The sequence below is a fragment of the Bos indicus genome, chromosome 14, assembly GCF_029378745.1.
Source record: "Bos indicus isolate NIAB-ARS_2022 breed Sahiwal x Tharparkar chromosome 14, NIAB-ARS_B.indTharparkar_mat_pri_1.0, whole genome shotgun sequence".
NCBI lineage: Eukaryota > Metazoa > Chordata > Mammalia > Artiodactyla > Bovidae > Bos > Bos indicus.
Window position 1 is genome coordinate 82169478 of NC_091773.1, and position 16747 is coordinate 82186224.

At 42.6% G+C, this 16747-nt stretch overlaps 1 protein-coding gene across 4 annotated transcripts in view; it reads left to right on the forward strand.

Annotated features, from left to right (window-relative positions):
* Window positions 1-16747, forward strand: part of MTBP (MDM2 binding protein) — an 81646-nt gene that overhangs the window by 58988 nt on the left and 5911 nt on the right. For all 4 annotated transcript variants that reach the window (XM_019973894.2, XM_019973895.2, XM_019973893.2 and 1 more), the window contains 4 exons: window positions 6980-7246; window positions 8902-9142; window positions 12183-12296; window positions 16151-16216. In XM_019973894.2, the coding sequence (XP_019829453.2) occupies window positions 6980-7246; window positions 8902-9142; window positions 12183-12296; window positions 16151-16216 (688 nt within the window). The remainder of the gene's footprint in view (window positions 1-6979; window positions 7247-8901; window positions 9143-12182; window positions 12297-16150; window positions 16217-16747) is intronic.

Here is a 16747-nt window from a genome sequence, read left to right on the forward strand (position 1 = left end):
AGGAAAACAACAGAATGGGAAAGACTAGAGATCTTTTCAAGAAAATTAGAGATACCAAGGGAACATTTCATGCAAACAATGGGCACAATAAAGGATGGAAATGGTATGGACCTAACAGAAGCACAAGATATTAAGAAGAGGTGGCAACAATACCCAGAAGAACTATACAAAATAGATTTCATGACTCAGATAACCACGATGGTGTGATCACTCACCTGGAGTCAGACATCCTGGAATGAGAAGACAAGTGAGCCTTAGGAACCCTCACTATGAACAAAGCTAGTGGAGGTGATGAAATTCCAATTGATTTATTTCAAATCCTGAAAGGTGATGCTGTGAAAGTGGTGCACTCGATATATCAGCAAATTTTGAAACCTCAGCAGTGGCCACAGGAGTACAAAAGGTCAGTTTTCATTCCAATCCCAAAGAAAGGCAATGCCAAAGAATGCTCAAACTACCACACAATTGCACTCATCTAACACGCTAGCAAAGTAATGCTCAAAATTCTCCAACCCATAGGCAGAGGAACCAGAGATCAAATTGCCAAAGCAAGAGAGTTCCAAAAAACCCATCTATTTCTGCTTTATTGAGTATGCTAAAGCCTTTGACTGTGTGGATCACAACAAACTGGAAAATTCTTGAAGAGATGGGAATATCAGACCACCTGACCTGCCTCCTGAGAAATCTGTATGCAGGTCAGGAAGCAACAGTTAGAACTGGACATGGAACAACAGACTGGTTCCAAATAGGAAAAGGAGTATGTCAAGGCTGTATATTGTCACCCTGCTTATTTAACTTACATGCAGAGTACATCATGAGAAATGCCGGGCTGGAAGAAGCACAAGCTGGAATCAAGATTGCAGGAGAAATAATAACCTCAGATATGCCGATGACACCACCCTTATGGCAGAAAGTGAAAAAGAACTGAAGAGCCTCTTGATGAAAGTGAAAGAGGAGAGTGAAAAAGTTGGCTTAAAAATCCACATTCAAAAAACTAAGATCATGGCATCTGGTCCCATCACTTTGTGGCAAATAGATGGGGAAACAATGGAAACAGTGACAAACTTTAATTTTTTGTGCTCCAGAATCACTGCAGATGGTGACTGCAGCCATGCAATTAAAAGACACTTGCTGTTTGGAAGAAAAGCTATGACCAACCTAGACAGCATATTAAAAAGCAGAGACATTGAGTTGCCAAAAAAGGTCTGTCTATTCAAAGCTATGGTTTTTCCAGTAGTCATGTGTGGATGTGAGAGTTGGACCATAAAGAAAGCTGAGAGCTGAAAAATTGATGCTTTTGAACTGTGGTGTTGGAGAAGACTCCTGAGTGTCCCTTGGACTACAAGGAGATCCAACCAGTCCATCCTAAAGGAGATCAGTCCTAAATATTCATTGGAAGGACTGATGCTGAAGCTAAAATTCCATTGCTTTGGCCACCTGATGTGCAGAACTGACTCATTTGAAAAGACGCTGATGCTGGGTAAGATTGAGAGCAGGAAGAGAAGGGGACGACAGAGGATGAGATGGTTGGATGGCATCACCAACTCAATGGACATGAGTTTGAGTAAGCTCTGGGAGTTGGTGATGGACAGGGAGGCCAGGCGTGCTGCAGTCCATGGGGTCGCAAAGAGTCAGACACGACTGAGCAACTGAACTAATGCGAGGAATGAAGTGCAGTGGTACAGATTCTAGAAAGAGGAAATAACATTTTTGTTTCTGAATAAGACTAAAGACGTATACTGTACTATATTGAGACCAAATCATGAAGATCATTGTTGACGTGAGAGGGAGATTTTTCCTTATTACTGTGGCAGTAGAGGAAACCTTTATTTTTAAAGCATGAAATCATATCCTTGGTTTGTGCCAGTGAAAGAAATCTCATTGTCTGTTGATAAACTGAGGTGAAGTATTTCAAGGAAGACATGTGAAAGGACTGAAATACTGTCAACACCGTGTGAATAAGGAGAATGTGGGAGCTGGCAGCATCTTAAGGCCATTCGTGCACGAGACAGGAGACGCATAGGACCAGTACACAGTGGAAGGTGTTTTCTTTACCAGTCAGCCGTTTAAAGTTACGTTACGAATGTAAACTGAAACAGCAGCGAGAGTCCTCTCCACCCGTAAGACCACACTGATAGTACAGGGCATGAGCCACCAGCTCGGAGTCTAAATTGTTGCTACCTGTATGGGAGAGTGATCAGTTCAGTTCAGTCGCTCAGTCGTGTCCTATTCTTTGCAGCCCCATGAACCGCAGCACGCCAGGCCTCCCTGTCCATCACCAACTCCTGGAGTCCACCCAGACCCATGTCCATTGAGTCGGTGATGCCATCCAACCATCTCATCCTCTGTCGTCCCCTTCTCCTCCTGCCTTCAGTCTTTCCCAGCATCAGGGTCTTTTCAAATGAGTCAGCTCTTCGCATCAGGTGGCCAAAGTATTGGAGCTTCAGCTTCAACATCAGTCTTTCCAATGAACACCCAAGACTGATCTCCTTTAGGATTGACCGGTTGGGTCTCCTTGCAGTCCAAGGGACTCTCAAGAGTCTTCTCCAACACCACAGTTCAAAAGCATCAATTCTTCTGCGCTCAGCTTTCTTTATAGTCCAACTCTCACATCCATACATGACCACTGGAAAAACCAATGCCTTGAGTAGACTGACCTTTGTTGGCAAAGTGATGTCTCTGCTTTTGAATATGCTATCTAGGTTGGTCATAACTTTCCTTCCAAGGAGTAAGCGTCTTTTAATTTCATGGCTGCAATCAACATCTGCAGTGATTTTGGAGCCCTGAAAAGTAAAGTCAGCCACTGTTTCCACTGATTCCCCATCTATTTGCCATGAAGTGATGGGACCAGATGCCATGATCTTCGTTTTCTGAATGTTGAGCTTTAAGCCAACTTTTTCACTCTCCACTTTCACCAAGAGGCTCTTTAGTTCTTCTTCACTTTCTGCCATAAGGGTGGTTGCCGGGAGCCGGTGTGAGGAGCTCCACCTGTGGCAAAGGTCATGAGGAAGGAGGCTCGGCATACGCAAAGGCGGGATCGAGCATCAGGAGTCCCCCTGGAAACTCTCGGCAGGTGGTGTCATCTAGATATCTGAGGTTGTTGATATTTCTCCCGGCAATCTTGATTCCAGCTTGTGCTTCCTCCAGCCCAGCATTTCTCATGATGTACTCTGCATGTAAGTGAAATAAATATTATTTACTTAGAGAGAGTGATCAGTAATTTACCAAAAGCCATGCAATTTTGTATAGTATCAGATTGATAACCTTTGCTCAATGATAAAATTAGTGTATACACTGAAAGTAATTTTGCAAGGGTACTTTTCATAGTGTTATTTCAAATAAACATTGGAAATAAGGTCTAACTGTAGGAGCTTGGTTCAGTAAATTATAGTGCATCCATAAATAAAATTCCCATGTAGTCACCAGAATAGCTAAAATTAAAACTGATCAGTATTGACAAGTGTATAGAACAATCAGAACTCTCCGATATTATTAGTGGAAGTATAAAATGGCATATTTAGTTCAGAAAAGGATCTGGCAGATTCTTATGAAACTGAACATAGCTTAAACCCCATGGCTCAGCATTTCTAATAGTCATTTTCCTAAGAGAAATGAAAATGTAACACCACAGAAACACTTGTAAAAGAACCCACAGAGCAGTTGTATTCATAATAATCCAAACTGGAAATAGCCTTATTTCATCAATAGAATAGATCAATAAATAAACTGATATGTGTATGTAACGCAGTACTACTAAACAGTAACCAGGAGCAACACATATACATGGAACAACACCGAGCTTTTGTCTGTGGGAAAGAAAAGAACAGTTGAAATACGAATTTGAGGAGTTTATAAAATGAAACCCCCTTAAGCAAAAGAACGTAACTAGACGTGACTCCGTTTCCTTAAGCCTGAGCCTTTGAGATCAAAGCAGTGAATGTGCGGGTAAGCACAGTGAATCCGGAAACACGCTTTTCCAAGTTCTGGTGTAAACTGTGTAGGCCGACTCCTCTAAACAGCGCTCAAGTGAAGCCTTAAAGTAAATAAGAAACTGCAGAGAGTGCTCTCCTCCTCTTACGTTGCTGTGACCCTTGGGAGTCCTTGAGCTCTTGCTGTACTCAGGCTTAAGGTATATTTGGAAGAAATTTATAAACTGTTTAAGTGCAAATCAGTGTTTTCCAAAGGCAAAATGAAATCTGTCTACTGTTGGCTCGTTTTTCACTTGTTTCTCTTATCCTGGAGTGTAAGAGCCCGTTGATTGTAAGATGCAGCGTCTTCTTGAACAAACTGAAATTCCACTGTCAAACTGTGACCGTCAGGTGGCCACACTGGTCTCTTGTTGCGTTGAACTTTCTTTCATCTGTTCCAGTGTGTTTGGGAGTTTTTCCAGTGTTCACTGGCATTGCTTGGTGTGTGCTCGGCAGTGTCTTGTCTGTCTTGTATTGATAGGTTAGTACAGTGGCAGCTTAATCTTCTGTTAGGTATTTTTCTTTCTCTGGATACAGAAAGCACTTGGCTGTTGTTTTGTGAGAAAATACGGGCGTGCGCTCCTTCATCCAGGAGTGGGTATTGGCTCCCCTGCTGTCCAGGGTCACCCTGCGCCTGCTGCTCTGTCCCTGGCCCTTTCTGACTGACAAAGTCATGTCTTGTTTCAGTGCCAAACGATAGGAACATCATGGTGAAGACATTTCAGATGGCAATTAGAGTCAACACGGCGGTGCCCGTCATTCAGTTAAAGGCATGATGCTGTGAGCAGCTGAGATCGAGAGATGGTAGAACTGGAAGGAAAAATCTGCGTCTTAGAATCGAAATCTTAGAGTAGGAAAAATTGTATTGGAGTCAAACTATACATTTTTTTCCTCTCAAAAATTTCCTGTAGGCTAATCAGGGATTACATTTCCTCTTGCCTACAGCTTGTCCTTAGCATTCATGGTTCTTAGTTGTATTCTAGATTCTGTCAGTTGCCCAGGATAGAAATAGGACTCATCAGTAATCCTTAGGGTTGCTGCTGGTTTTTAATGAAATATGTTTTGTTAAACAACGGACTGGAGAAAGAATGTTAGAGAGTTGAGAGATCTAGGTTCTAGTCACTTTTCTGCCACGAGTTAACAATCTTAGTTTTTTCGCGTGTTAAATTGTTGCGTTATATCAGAGCTGTTTCAGTCCTAGCTACAATTTAGAATCACCAGCTGCTGCTGCTGCTAAGTCGCTTCAGTTGTGTCCGACTCTGTGCGACCCCATAGACGGCAGCCCACCAGGCTCCCCCGTCCCTGGGATTCTCCAGGCAAGAACACTGGAGTGGGTTGTCATGTCCTTCTCCAATGTGTGAAAGTGAAAAGTGAAAGTGAAGTCACTCAGTCGTGTCCGACTCTTTGCGACCCCATGGACTGCAGCCTACCAGGCTCCTCCCTCCATGGGATTCTCCAGGCAAGAGTACTGGAGTGGGTGGCCATTTCCTTCTCCATAGAATCACCTAGGTAGCTTTAAAAAAAACAGTCCTAAACGCCAACCCCAGACCAGCTGAGTCAGAAACTCTGGGCACTAGCAGCTTGTGAAAACTTGTCAGGTGATTCCAGTGTGCATCTGTGAGTTGACCCCTGAGTAAGGTGATCCTTATCCCTTTCTTGAAAGCTTACATACTAAATCGGTTCAGGTCAGACTCTGGGGTCACCACCTGGGGTCTGAGTCCTGGCTTTGCTCTCATCGTTAGCGCACTGTGAGATTTGCCGTGGTGGAGTGTAAAACCACTGTGTTGGTGATGATGGCAGCAGCATGTATCTCTTGACTGCTCTGCTGGCGGGTTCCAGGCACTGATTCTGAGTGCTTGTGTCTGTCCATTCAAGGAATCTTCACCATAGCTCTTTGAGGTAACTGCTGTAAATCTCATCTTGCAGAGGAGGCAGCAAGAGTGTAGATAAAATTAAGTAGTTTGGCCATGTTTACATGACGGTAGAGGCAGATTTAAGTCCAGGGAGTCTGGTTCTCTACTCTTAGAAATCAGAATACATGTCACAAGGGAAAGAAAAGCCCTTAAAGCCTCCCCCAGGCAATCAGACACTGGGGTCATGATACACTCCTTAAACATGGGACTCAAGGCTTATAGCCCCAAAGTTCTGATTTAAGGAGCTTGTTAGAATCTACAAGAGGACGGATAATCTACAAGAGGACGGATAATCTACAAGAGGACAGATAGCAGAAAAAGTCTGCTGTCTGCAGTCCTCTCATTGTGCATGGGACACTGCTTGAGTTTCCTCCATACATCGCACAGAGGGAGAAAGTGAAGGGTTTTCCAACACCATGTGTCTCATAGGTGACTTCCCTGATAAACTTATTTGTTGTCCTTAACACTGTGGGGACTCTTGTCCAGAAGCATTCACTGAACAGACAGCTGCCTGACATCTTAGATCAGATTTGGCTAGAAACCAGATCCATAGTCAGCCAGACTTTGAAGAAGAATTTGTTGTCAGCCTAAGGTGGAAGTGAGTTTCAAAGGGGAATGTCAGAATGTTCTGAGCTGTGTTTGTTGAGCCAGTTTAGAATGCCTTTATACCCTCCTAATCTTTGCGTTGAAAACAAACTTGCCCTTTCTAACGGAAGTCAGCATTTCACATCATTACATATCAGCCGTGCTGAGGAATCAGAGGTTGGTAGAGACTTAGAAGGTATCAAAACAGCAACTGTATTATTTTGAAAATAAACCAGAGGATTAACTTAATCTGTTGCCCAGAAACAGTCAAAGAGGAATCAGATTGTACCTCACTGTTTTTTTTGTTTTTTTTTTTAATCTTTTGCTGTGTCATGTAGCAGGCTGGAAAAAACTGAACTTGTGAGGGAAATTGGTTATTCACTCACGCTCCCAACAATTATTAGGAAGTTTTGTAAGAACTTTTTAAGTAAATGTTTTGCTCTTTGCAGGTGGCAGGAAATAGCCCATTGCTGCAGCAGAGTTTTTGATGTTAAAGATCTTTCTCTTGCTCAGGTACTGCTTGGATGACCGGAAGGCGTTAGAGAGAGATGGGGGATTTTCAGAGCTGCAATCCCGTCTTATTCGTTATGAGACCCAGAGCACCTGCGCCAGGGGGAGTTCTCCGGGACCCACCGTGCTCAGCCCGCTTCCATCTCCTGCGGTTTTGTCAGAGCCCCTGAGTGTCCCTGACGGAGAAGCTCTGCAAAGGGAGCTCCGGACCGACGTCTCCCGAGTGAAAAGGAGATCAAAAGATGTGAACTGCCTTTATCCGCCCAAAAGGTGATATATGAAGTGCACAAAAATAGTATCTTGATGGAAAGTGTTTTAGTCTTAGGGTAATTTTTTTTTCATATTAATCGTTCATATTTTTTAAGTTGCTTTCTGTGTGGACTTTATACGCTTTCATAGCGTAGATTGGTGACGCTTTCATACCAGGAGTTTGTTTCTTTTGTGAGCAGTTGATGATTATGCTTATAAGTTATAAAGAGAAATGACTTGGGGAAAATCACATTCTTTCTGGCTTTATAATACTAATATACAGTCCATTGGCACAAGGGATTGTCAGGTTTTTAAACCATGGAACACTGGCGGTCTTCTCCATAGATAAAGCAGAGGAGATGCTCTGTTGAAGAGGATATTGAGAGATGCAGTTTTTCTGCCTCCTCCCGCTGTCTGCTGCCTGCACTGGTGCTGCCTGCACTGGCCCCTTGAACAAGGGGCTTCAGGACTGCAGCTTACGACTGAATCCGCGCCTTGGCAGTGAAAGCACGGAGTCCTAACCACTGGCACCATTTTAAAATAACTTGTTTCATACAAAATATAGCTTTAAAGCCTACATAATACACCATAAAAATGAGATTATTCTAGCTACTGTATTTGCTAGCTAGATAAAATGTCCAAATACTTGAACAAAAATTAGAAGCTCATGAAATAAACAGCCTAATTTCTATTGAATTTATATATCTTTGGAACTTTTGTCAAATTTAGGTCTTTGGCACCTAAAACAAACCTTAAATTCTTATCATATGTAAGCCTTTCAAAAAGTATCAAATATCTTAAAGTGAAACTGTATTAAACAGTCATAAGTATTAAGGACTTTCCTGGTGGTCCAGTGGTGAAGATTCCATGCTTCCTGTGCAGGGAGCGCAGGTTTAATTCTGCACTCATCTTAGCGTGCATGTCATGCAGTGTAGCAATATATATATATATATATTAGAACACTGTTTCCCTGATATGAATAACTAAATTATTGTTATAAGGACTTTTCAAATTCATGATACTTTTTTCACCTGATAAAGCTAAAAAGCAAATCCATTAATATTTAGGATACTATGTTTTTTAGTAATTTTTTTATTTCTGACTGTGATTGATGTCTATGTGTTCTGGAAAAGAGAGTAACACTGTGTCCTATAGGTTAGCAGAATTGAAGAGTCTGAGACCCTTTCTTGGAAATAGAAATTTAAACATCTTAGAAAAATCGAAACTAAAATCACTTTTCTAGTTTTATCTCTGTTTGTTTTAACAGCTTATCTTCTACAAGTAGTTGAATGGCTATAACAAGCATGATTATTAGGGTTTCTTTATCAAAATTAACTTGTCTATAAACAGTACTGCCTGGAGTGCCATCTCTGGTTTATGTGAGAAATTGTAAATTGACAGGAAGGGAGACAGTAGTATCACTTGTTGCTTTTCCTCTGAGCTAAAATCCTAGATTATTATTCACTGCTTTCTGTGTTCTCGTTTCTCATTTGAAGAACTAAAGGAGCAACTGTGTAATGCGATGTTGATTGCTTATTTAAGGCAGTAGTAACAAGAAATTGTGTTTGCTCTCCCGGGGTTTATATGTTGATGATTATAGCTGTAGTGTTGAGGAAAGAAAATGAACGTGATTGGTGACTCCCTTAATCTGTGTTCTGGTCTTGCCCCCGCAACAGACTTGTGAGATCTGGAAGTTCAGATTCTCTTCTTTCTCAGACAAGTGGCAGTGGTCACCATCACCACGCGGTCCCTTCCAGAAAGCTGCGGGCAGAGCGGCCATTACCTGTGACGTGTCGCTCTGCGCTGAGCAGTGAAACTCCCGGAGCCACCGCCAAGGCCGGCTCAGGTCCAAAAGCTGTGCGTGAATCAGAAACATCAAGGCCCGCGAAGGAATCCCGATCACAGAAGCACACGCGGGTAAAGCTCCGCTTCCTGACTCTCTCAGTCTACACGGGAAGAAACGTTCTTATTTGATTCATTTCAGATGTTTGTCAAAAAAGTTTATCAATGAAATGAAGTGGTCTGTAATTTACTTTAAAATAATACCAAGGAGTTCCCTGGTGGCCTCTTGGTGAGGATTCCAGGCTTTCACTGCTGTGGCCCAGATTCAGTCCCTGATTGGGAGCTGAGATCCTGCCCCGTGGTGCAGCCACATAATAATAGTTCAGTGAAAGAACGGTAATGGGAAAGTGCAAGTCGGGGTGTGAAGGAGCAGAAGGAGCCCCAGATGGATCCTCCTTATATATATTTATATATATATAACCAGCTCTTATATATAGTCTTCATATATATATAATTATATATATAGCCAGGTCTTATATATAGTCTATATATATATAAAACCAGCTCTTATATATAGTCCTCGTGTGTGTGTATATATATATATATATATATATATATATATATATATATATATAGCTAGATCTTATATATAGTCCTCACAGGAGACAGGGATTAAGACCATCCCCATGGAAAAGAAATGCAAAAAACCAAAATAGCTATCTGGGGAGGCCTTACAAATAGCTGTGAAAAGAAGAGAAGCAAAAAGCAGAGGAGAAAAGGAAAGATATAAGCATCTGAATGCAGAATTCCAAAGAATAGCAAGAAGAGATAAGAAAGCCTTCCTCAGCGATCAATGCAAAGAAATAGAGGAAAACAACAGAATGGGAAAGACTAGAGATCTCTTCAAGAAAATTAGAGATACCAAGGGAACATTTCATGCAAAGATGGGCTCGATAAAGGGCAGAAATGGTATGGACCTAACAGAAGCAGTAGATATTAAGAAGAGGCGGCAAGAGTACACAGAAGAACTGTACAAAAAAGGTCTTCACAACCCAGATAATCACGATGGTGTGATCACTCACCTAGAGCCAGACATCCTGGAATGTGAAGTCAAGTGGGCCTTAGAAAGCATCACTACGAACAAAGCTAGTGGAGGTAATGGAATTCCAGTTGAGCTATTTCAAATCCTGAAAGGTGATGCTGTGAAAGTGCTGCACTCAATATGCCAGCAAATTTGGAACACTCAGCAGTGGCCACAGGACTGGAAAAGGTCAGTTTTCATTCCAATCCCGAAGAAAGGCAATGCCAAAGAATGCTCAAACTACCTCACAATTGCACTCATCTCACACGCTAGTAAAGTAATGCTCAAAATTCTCCAAGCCAGGCTTCAGCAATACGTGAACTTCCAGATGTTCAAGCTGGTTTTCGAAAAGGCAGAGGAACCAGAGATCAAAGTGCCAACATCCGCTGGATCATTGAAAAAGCAAGAGAGTTCCAGAAAAACATCTATTTCTGCTTTATTGACTATGCCAAAGCCTTTGACTGTGTGGATCACAATAAACTGTGGACAATTCTGAAAGAGATGGGAGTACCAGACCACCTGACCTGCCTCTTGAGAAACCTATATGCAGGTCAGGAAGAAACAGAACTGGACATGGAACAACAGACTGGTTCCAAATAGGAAACGGAGTACGTCAAGGCTATATACTGTCACCCTGCTTATTTAACTTCTATGCAGAGTACATCATGAGAAACGCTGAGCTGGAAGAAGCACAAACTGGAATCAAGATTGCCGCGAGAAATACCAATCACCTCAGATATGCAGATGACACCACCCTTATGGCAGAAAGTGAAGAGGAACTAAAAAGCCTCTTGATGAAAGTGAAAGTGGAGAGTGAAAAAGTTGGCTTAAAGCTCACATTCAGAAAACGAAGATCATGGCATCTGATCCCATCAGTTCATGGGAAATAGATGGGAAAACAGTGGAAACAGTGTCAGACTTTATTTTTTGGGGCTCCAAAATCACTGCAGATGGTGACTGCAGCCATGAAATTAAAAGACGCTTACTCCTTGGAAGGAAAGTTATGACCAACCTAGATAGCATATTGAAAAGCAGAGACATTACTTTGCCAACAAAGGTCAGTCTAGTCAAGGCTGTGGTTTTTCCAGTGATCATGTATGGATGTGAGAGTTGGACTATGAAGAAGGCTGAGCGCCTAAGAATTGATGTTTTTGAACTGTGGTGTTGGAGAAGACTCTTGAGAGTCCCTTGGACTGCAAGGAGATCCAACCAGTCCATTCTAAAGGAGATCAGCCCTGGGATTTCTTTGGAAGGAATGATGCTAAAGCTGAAACTCCAATACTTTGGCCATCTCATGCGAAGAGTTGACTCATTGGAAAAGACTCTGATGCTGGGAGGGATTGGGGGCAGGAGGAGAAGGGGACAACAGAGGATGAGATGGCTGGATGGCATCACTGACTCTATGGATGTGAGTTTGAGTGAACTCCGGGAGTTGGTGATGGACAGGGAGGCCTGGCGTGCTGAAATTCATGGGTCGCAAAGCGTTGGACACGACTGAGCGACTGAACTGAACTGATGTATATATATTTATATATGTATAGAGCCAGCTCTTATATATAGTTCATATATATATTTATAATTTATATATAGATTATGTATAAATATATTTATATAAAATATATAATTACAATCACATAATTATATTTGTTTATATATATAAATATATAATGATTTATATATATATATGTATATATATATAAAACCAGCTCTTACATGTAGTCCTGATACATGTATATATATATAGAGAGAGAGAGGGGTTTTGTTACAAAATATATTCTCTTTATAGTGTTTGAAATTTTCCATAATAAAAAACAAGGACACACCTGTGTATACCTATCCCTGCTGTGTGTACCATTCCCATTCTGATGTTGACTCAGAGCTCAGCACATGAGACCCTCTCTTGGGACGCTTCAGTCCTCTCTGCCCGACAGCTACCCTGTGACATGTGAGTGTGTCACTGTTTCAGGTCTCTTCTTCTCAATGGTTTGGTCTTAATGAGCTTATCTGTCTTTAGCATAGGTACATGGTTGTGTGATTTACAGAGCTCAGCTCTCAGGGTAAGAAACACTAGTCACATGTTATGTTGTATTCAAGATACTGAAAGAAGTAGTTGCTGAAACCCTGAAGAAGCACGGGATCACGGAGGCTCACGGGTGCTTCTCTGCTTGCAGCCAGCGTCTCTTTGAGATCTCCAAGTTCTACCTAAAGGTACAGTGTCTTCTCTACTGACGGCAAAATCCAGGTCATGTTCTAATGTTCCTATTTGACTCAAGGTAGTATGATTTGAATATTTTTTACTCTGACACCTTATTGCCACATTTTTTAATGGAGGTAGAAAAACTGGAGTCAGAATACTTTATGGTTGATTTTAGTTCTCATATATAGAGAATGGTACCTTAACTGACACCCCCAGTGTTTGCCTAACAGGTCATTGACTTGAGTTGATCATAAGCTCAGCTTATTTTATGTACTCAGGTAATCTTAGTATATCGTGAAGGTACCTGACAGAGTGTCAAAACATACAGTTTCTAGTTCTGGATCCACTAATAGCTCGTTGTAGTACAGTCAAACCGACCATTCAGATAACCGTTTTGTGAGACTTAAGTGGTGTTAGATTTTTATGTGGGTTTTTGATTAAAACTGCAGATGGACCACAGGTGGAACACTTTGAGTTCCCTTGTAGAATCTCTCGAGAAAGACAGTACTGAAGGTACAAAAGCCAAGAAAAGAAGAAAGGAAGACCGTGGCGGTGCTGTCACACGTTGGCGCAGGAAGCATGTGGATGCGTGTTGTGGCTGAGCAGCAGTGACAGCCTCGATGCCCGCCTGGGGCTGAGAGTCCAGACCCAGCACGGTCTCGGGCCTGCTTGGAGCCTGGGGACACCAGGTGTTGTGGAAGGTGGGGGCAGAGTGCCATGAAGAGCAGGAGTTAGAGAGAGGTCCGCAGAGTGAACGGGGAGCCTTCAGCCTGCTCTGCACACCTTTCCCCACAGCGTTCGCTGAGGATGGCTGTATTACCCGTGGCTTTGCTCTCTCCCACCCTGCGGCAGTGTGGGAAACAGTCCCTGGAGGAGAAACGCGTGGGAGGCCGCAGTGAAAAGGCCAATGACCTCTTATTCCCCTACCTTACAAAGGTGCCAGTGAATAAGCTCTGCACACACAGAAGTTCCAGTAAGATTTTTATTGTCTCATTTTAAAATACGACTGGAAGGGATGTCCCTGGAAGCCCAGTGGCTAAGACTGTGCTTCTGCTCCAGGGAGCATGGGTTTGATCCCTGGACTGGGAACTATGATCCCATGTGCTGTGTGCTACAGCGGAAACAATTTTAAAATGTCTGTGTGACCAGACAGCTGAGACTCGGCAGAGTTCTGAGGAAAGCGTCTAACTCAGCAGGTGTCAGAACATAAAGGAGCAGAGGGGGCGCGGGAGGAGCAGAAGCCTGAAGAGAACGCCATGAAAACTGGATGTCAGGAAGAAGACAGTCGCATGTACAAAACCGGAATGTGATGCTGTTTGCGAAAACTATAGAACGTGAAATTTCCTTAAAATTAAAAATACAGTAAAATCGCTAATAGTCAACAGTGAGAGTAAGAAATTTGCCAGAAGTTAGTATTACTGACAAAATTGAGGAGAAAAACATTAAACGTGAGATAAGAAAATGGGGGAATTAATCTGAAAGATCCATTATGCTCATAATAGAGACGAGAGGAGAGAAAACCTTCAGATATACACAAGGCATTCCAGAACCGAAGGATGCAAACCTCCTGCTGGAAAGGGCACATAGCTCGTCCTGCCTGGAGGGTGGCAGTTCTGCAAGCCCGTCCCTGTGGAGGGTCACATCTCCTGGAGGGGGGAGTAGTTCCATAGAAGTTTCCTGGGAGAGAAGCAGTTGACATGAAGATTCAAGAATAAGGTTGGCATTGGGCTTTTCCAGTAGCCTCGCATGCCAGATGGTAGAACATCATCTTCACATTCTGAAGGAAAGTGATTTACCTGCTATTTTTTATCTGGCCCAGAAGTCAGTCACAGGCCTTCCCTGGTGGCTCAGTGAGGAATCCACCTGCAATGCAAGAGACCCAGTTTCAGTCCCTGGGTTGGGAACATCCCCTGGAGAAGGGAATGGCTACACTCCAGTGTTCTTGCCTGGAGAATCCCATGGACCGAGGAGCCTGGTGGGCTACAGTCCGCGGGGTCGCAAAGGGTCGGACACGGCTGAGCGACTGACACACACACAAGCCAGTCAAGTGTGAAGATTCAGTAGAGGACACGGCTGAGCGACTGACACACGGAAGCCAGTGAGGTGTGAAGATTCAATGGAGACGCTTCAGGCACGAAAGGTCTCAAAAATTTTGTCACCTGTGTAACCTTTAATGAATTTGTGAGAAGATGAAATTCAGTAGAACAAGGGACTTACTCAAGAAATAAAAGAAAAACTACCTAGACTGGGAAAGATATGTTCCAGTGGGACCTGGTCCAGGAAGCAGCTGGACCAAACTGCAGCAGGCCGAGGGAGAAGGGGCTCCAGGGTTTAAAGAATGCAGTTAAGAAAACCAGCGCAGAAACGAAAAGCTGAAGGGGCGATTACCCGGTATCCGAGAGTGTTTGAAGAACTTTGATGTACATTTAATCAGTCATTTTAATCAGAGTTGTGGGGCTAGGGGCAGAATTATGTACCTGGAAAGCTAAGCCAATATAGTTCAACCACAGGATAAATGAAACATTAGATGAAAGAGAAATTATAACCATAATATGTTACTTAGCTTGGGAGTAAACTTTATTTGCTTAAGCATAAAATGCAAACATTGACTGTTTACTAATTAAAAAAAAAATTGTGGTGCAGCTGTTACTGAGAGGAAACGAAGGGAGGTGGGAGGATTCAGAGGCCTGAATCCAGGGTAACAGCAGTCACTGTCTGAAAGTGTGAAGTCACACAGTAGCAGTAATAAGCGTATTATCCAGAAACACAGAGGTAGAACAAGAGAAACAGAAGAGAGCACTGAAAGTGACTGCTTCGACGGAGCATGACTTGGAAGCACAGCAGAGGACAGCTTTTTTTGTAAAACAAGTGAATTTTTTAAATTTTAACTTGTTATAGGTTATTAACTTTTTAAAAGTCAGAGATTTCAGTTTTATGTCCAGTGTCATCCCCTCTGTGTCTGGAGTGAAATAGCCAGTAAGAAGAGAGAGGTAAAGGTGTTTTATCTGAAAAATAAACATTAATTGTATGTCCGTCTCCTGAGTAATGAAGCATTAGTGAGTACACATAGCCGGACGATGGAGAAGGAAACAGCAGCCCAGTCCAGCGTACTAGGCAGGAGAACCCCATGGACAGTGGAGTCTGCTGGGCTGCAGTCCATGGGGTTGCAGAGTCAGACACGACTGAGCGCCTGAGCACATGTGCACAGCTGAGGATGGGTGTGGGTCTGGCCGGTGCTGTTGGGTTTATGAGCTCAGAGCAGCATGGACTTATGTACAGACAGGTGTATTTTGGTTAGAGAACTTTGGCCTTCCAGGGTGGAACTAAATGATAATCTCTTGCTGTGATTTCTCCCTCTTCACATTGATGATTATAGAATGATTTAGGATCATGTCAGGTTTATTTAGGAGAAGGCGATGGCACCCCATTCCAGTACTCTTGCCTGGAAAATCCCATGGATGGAGGAGCCTGGTGGGCTACAGTCCAAGGAGTTACAAAGAGTTGGACACAACTGAGCACGCACACGGAGAAGGCAATGGCACCCCACTCCGGCACTCTTGCCTGGAAAATCCCATGGATGGAGGAGCCTGGTAGGCTGCAGTCCATGGGGTTGCTAAGAGTCGGACATGACTGAGCGATTTCACTTTCACTTTTCACTTTCATGCATTGGAGAAGGAAATGGCAACCCACTCCAGCATTCTTGCCTGGAGAATCCCAGGGACGGGGGAGCCTGGTGGGCTGCCATCTATGGGGTCGCACAGAGTCGGACATGACTGAAGCGACTTAGCAGCAGGTTTATTTAATAATGACTTGTTCTTTGTAATTTAATGTACAGATTTGAAATGCTCTGTTTTCTTATGTTTAGGATCTTAAAACTTCAAGGGGTCTATTTGAAGAAATGAAGAAAACAACAAACAACAATGTTGTGCAGGTAAGCGTGCCGTGAGTGCATCCAGTTAGGCTGCCGTCTTGTTTCTGGGCGGCCAGGAGGCGTAGTACACGCAGTGAGAATTAGTGAGTGGTCTGTTCAGCTATGTCCCTGTGACCACTCGTTAAATAGCTTAATGGACTTACGTAAGTAGGGTCTTTAGTAGTATTTAAGAGATTTCTCTGTTAACAAAAGAGCTTCTAAATTAATGTTCAGAAAGAAAAAGAATAATCCAAAGAGCTGGAAAAATTAATCCATTTTGATTAGCTGTTTTCAAAGCTTGGTTTAATTCTATTTTTAGTGATCCTTTAAAAACAAAATTTCAAATAAAGGTGAGAAAATAGAGCAGTATCTTCATTTTGTCCAGTGAGCACACCACCATTGTATTCTGCAACATAAAAAAGTTCACCAAAAAGTGTTCTTTAGCAAGAAAATAAAATGTGTGATTTTTTTTTCTGTTTAAAAATTCATGACATAATATGTAAATACATATGCAAAGAAACACATACAACTGAAAAAAAAAAAAGAATTTTA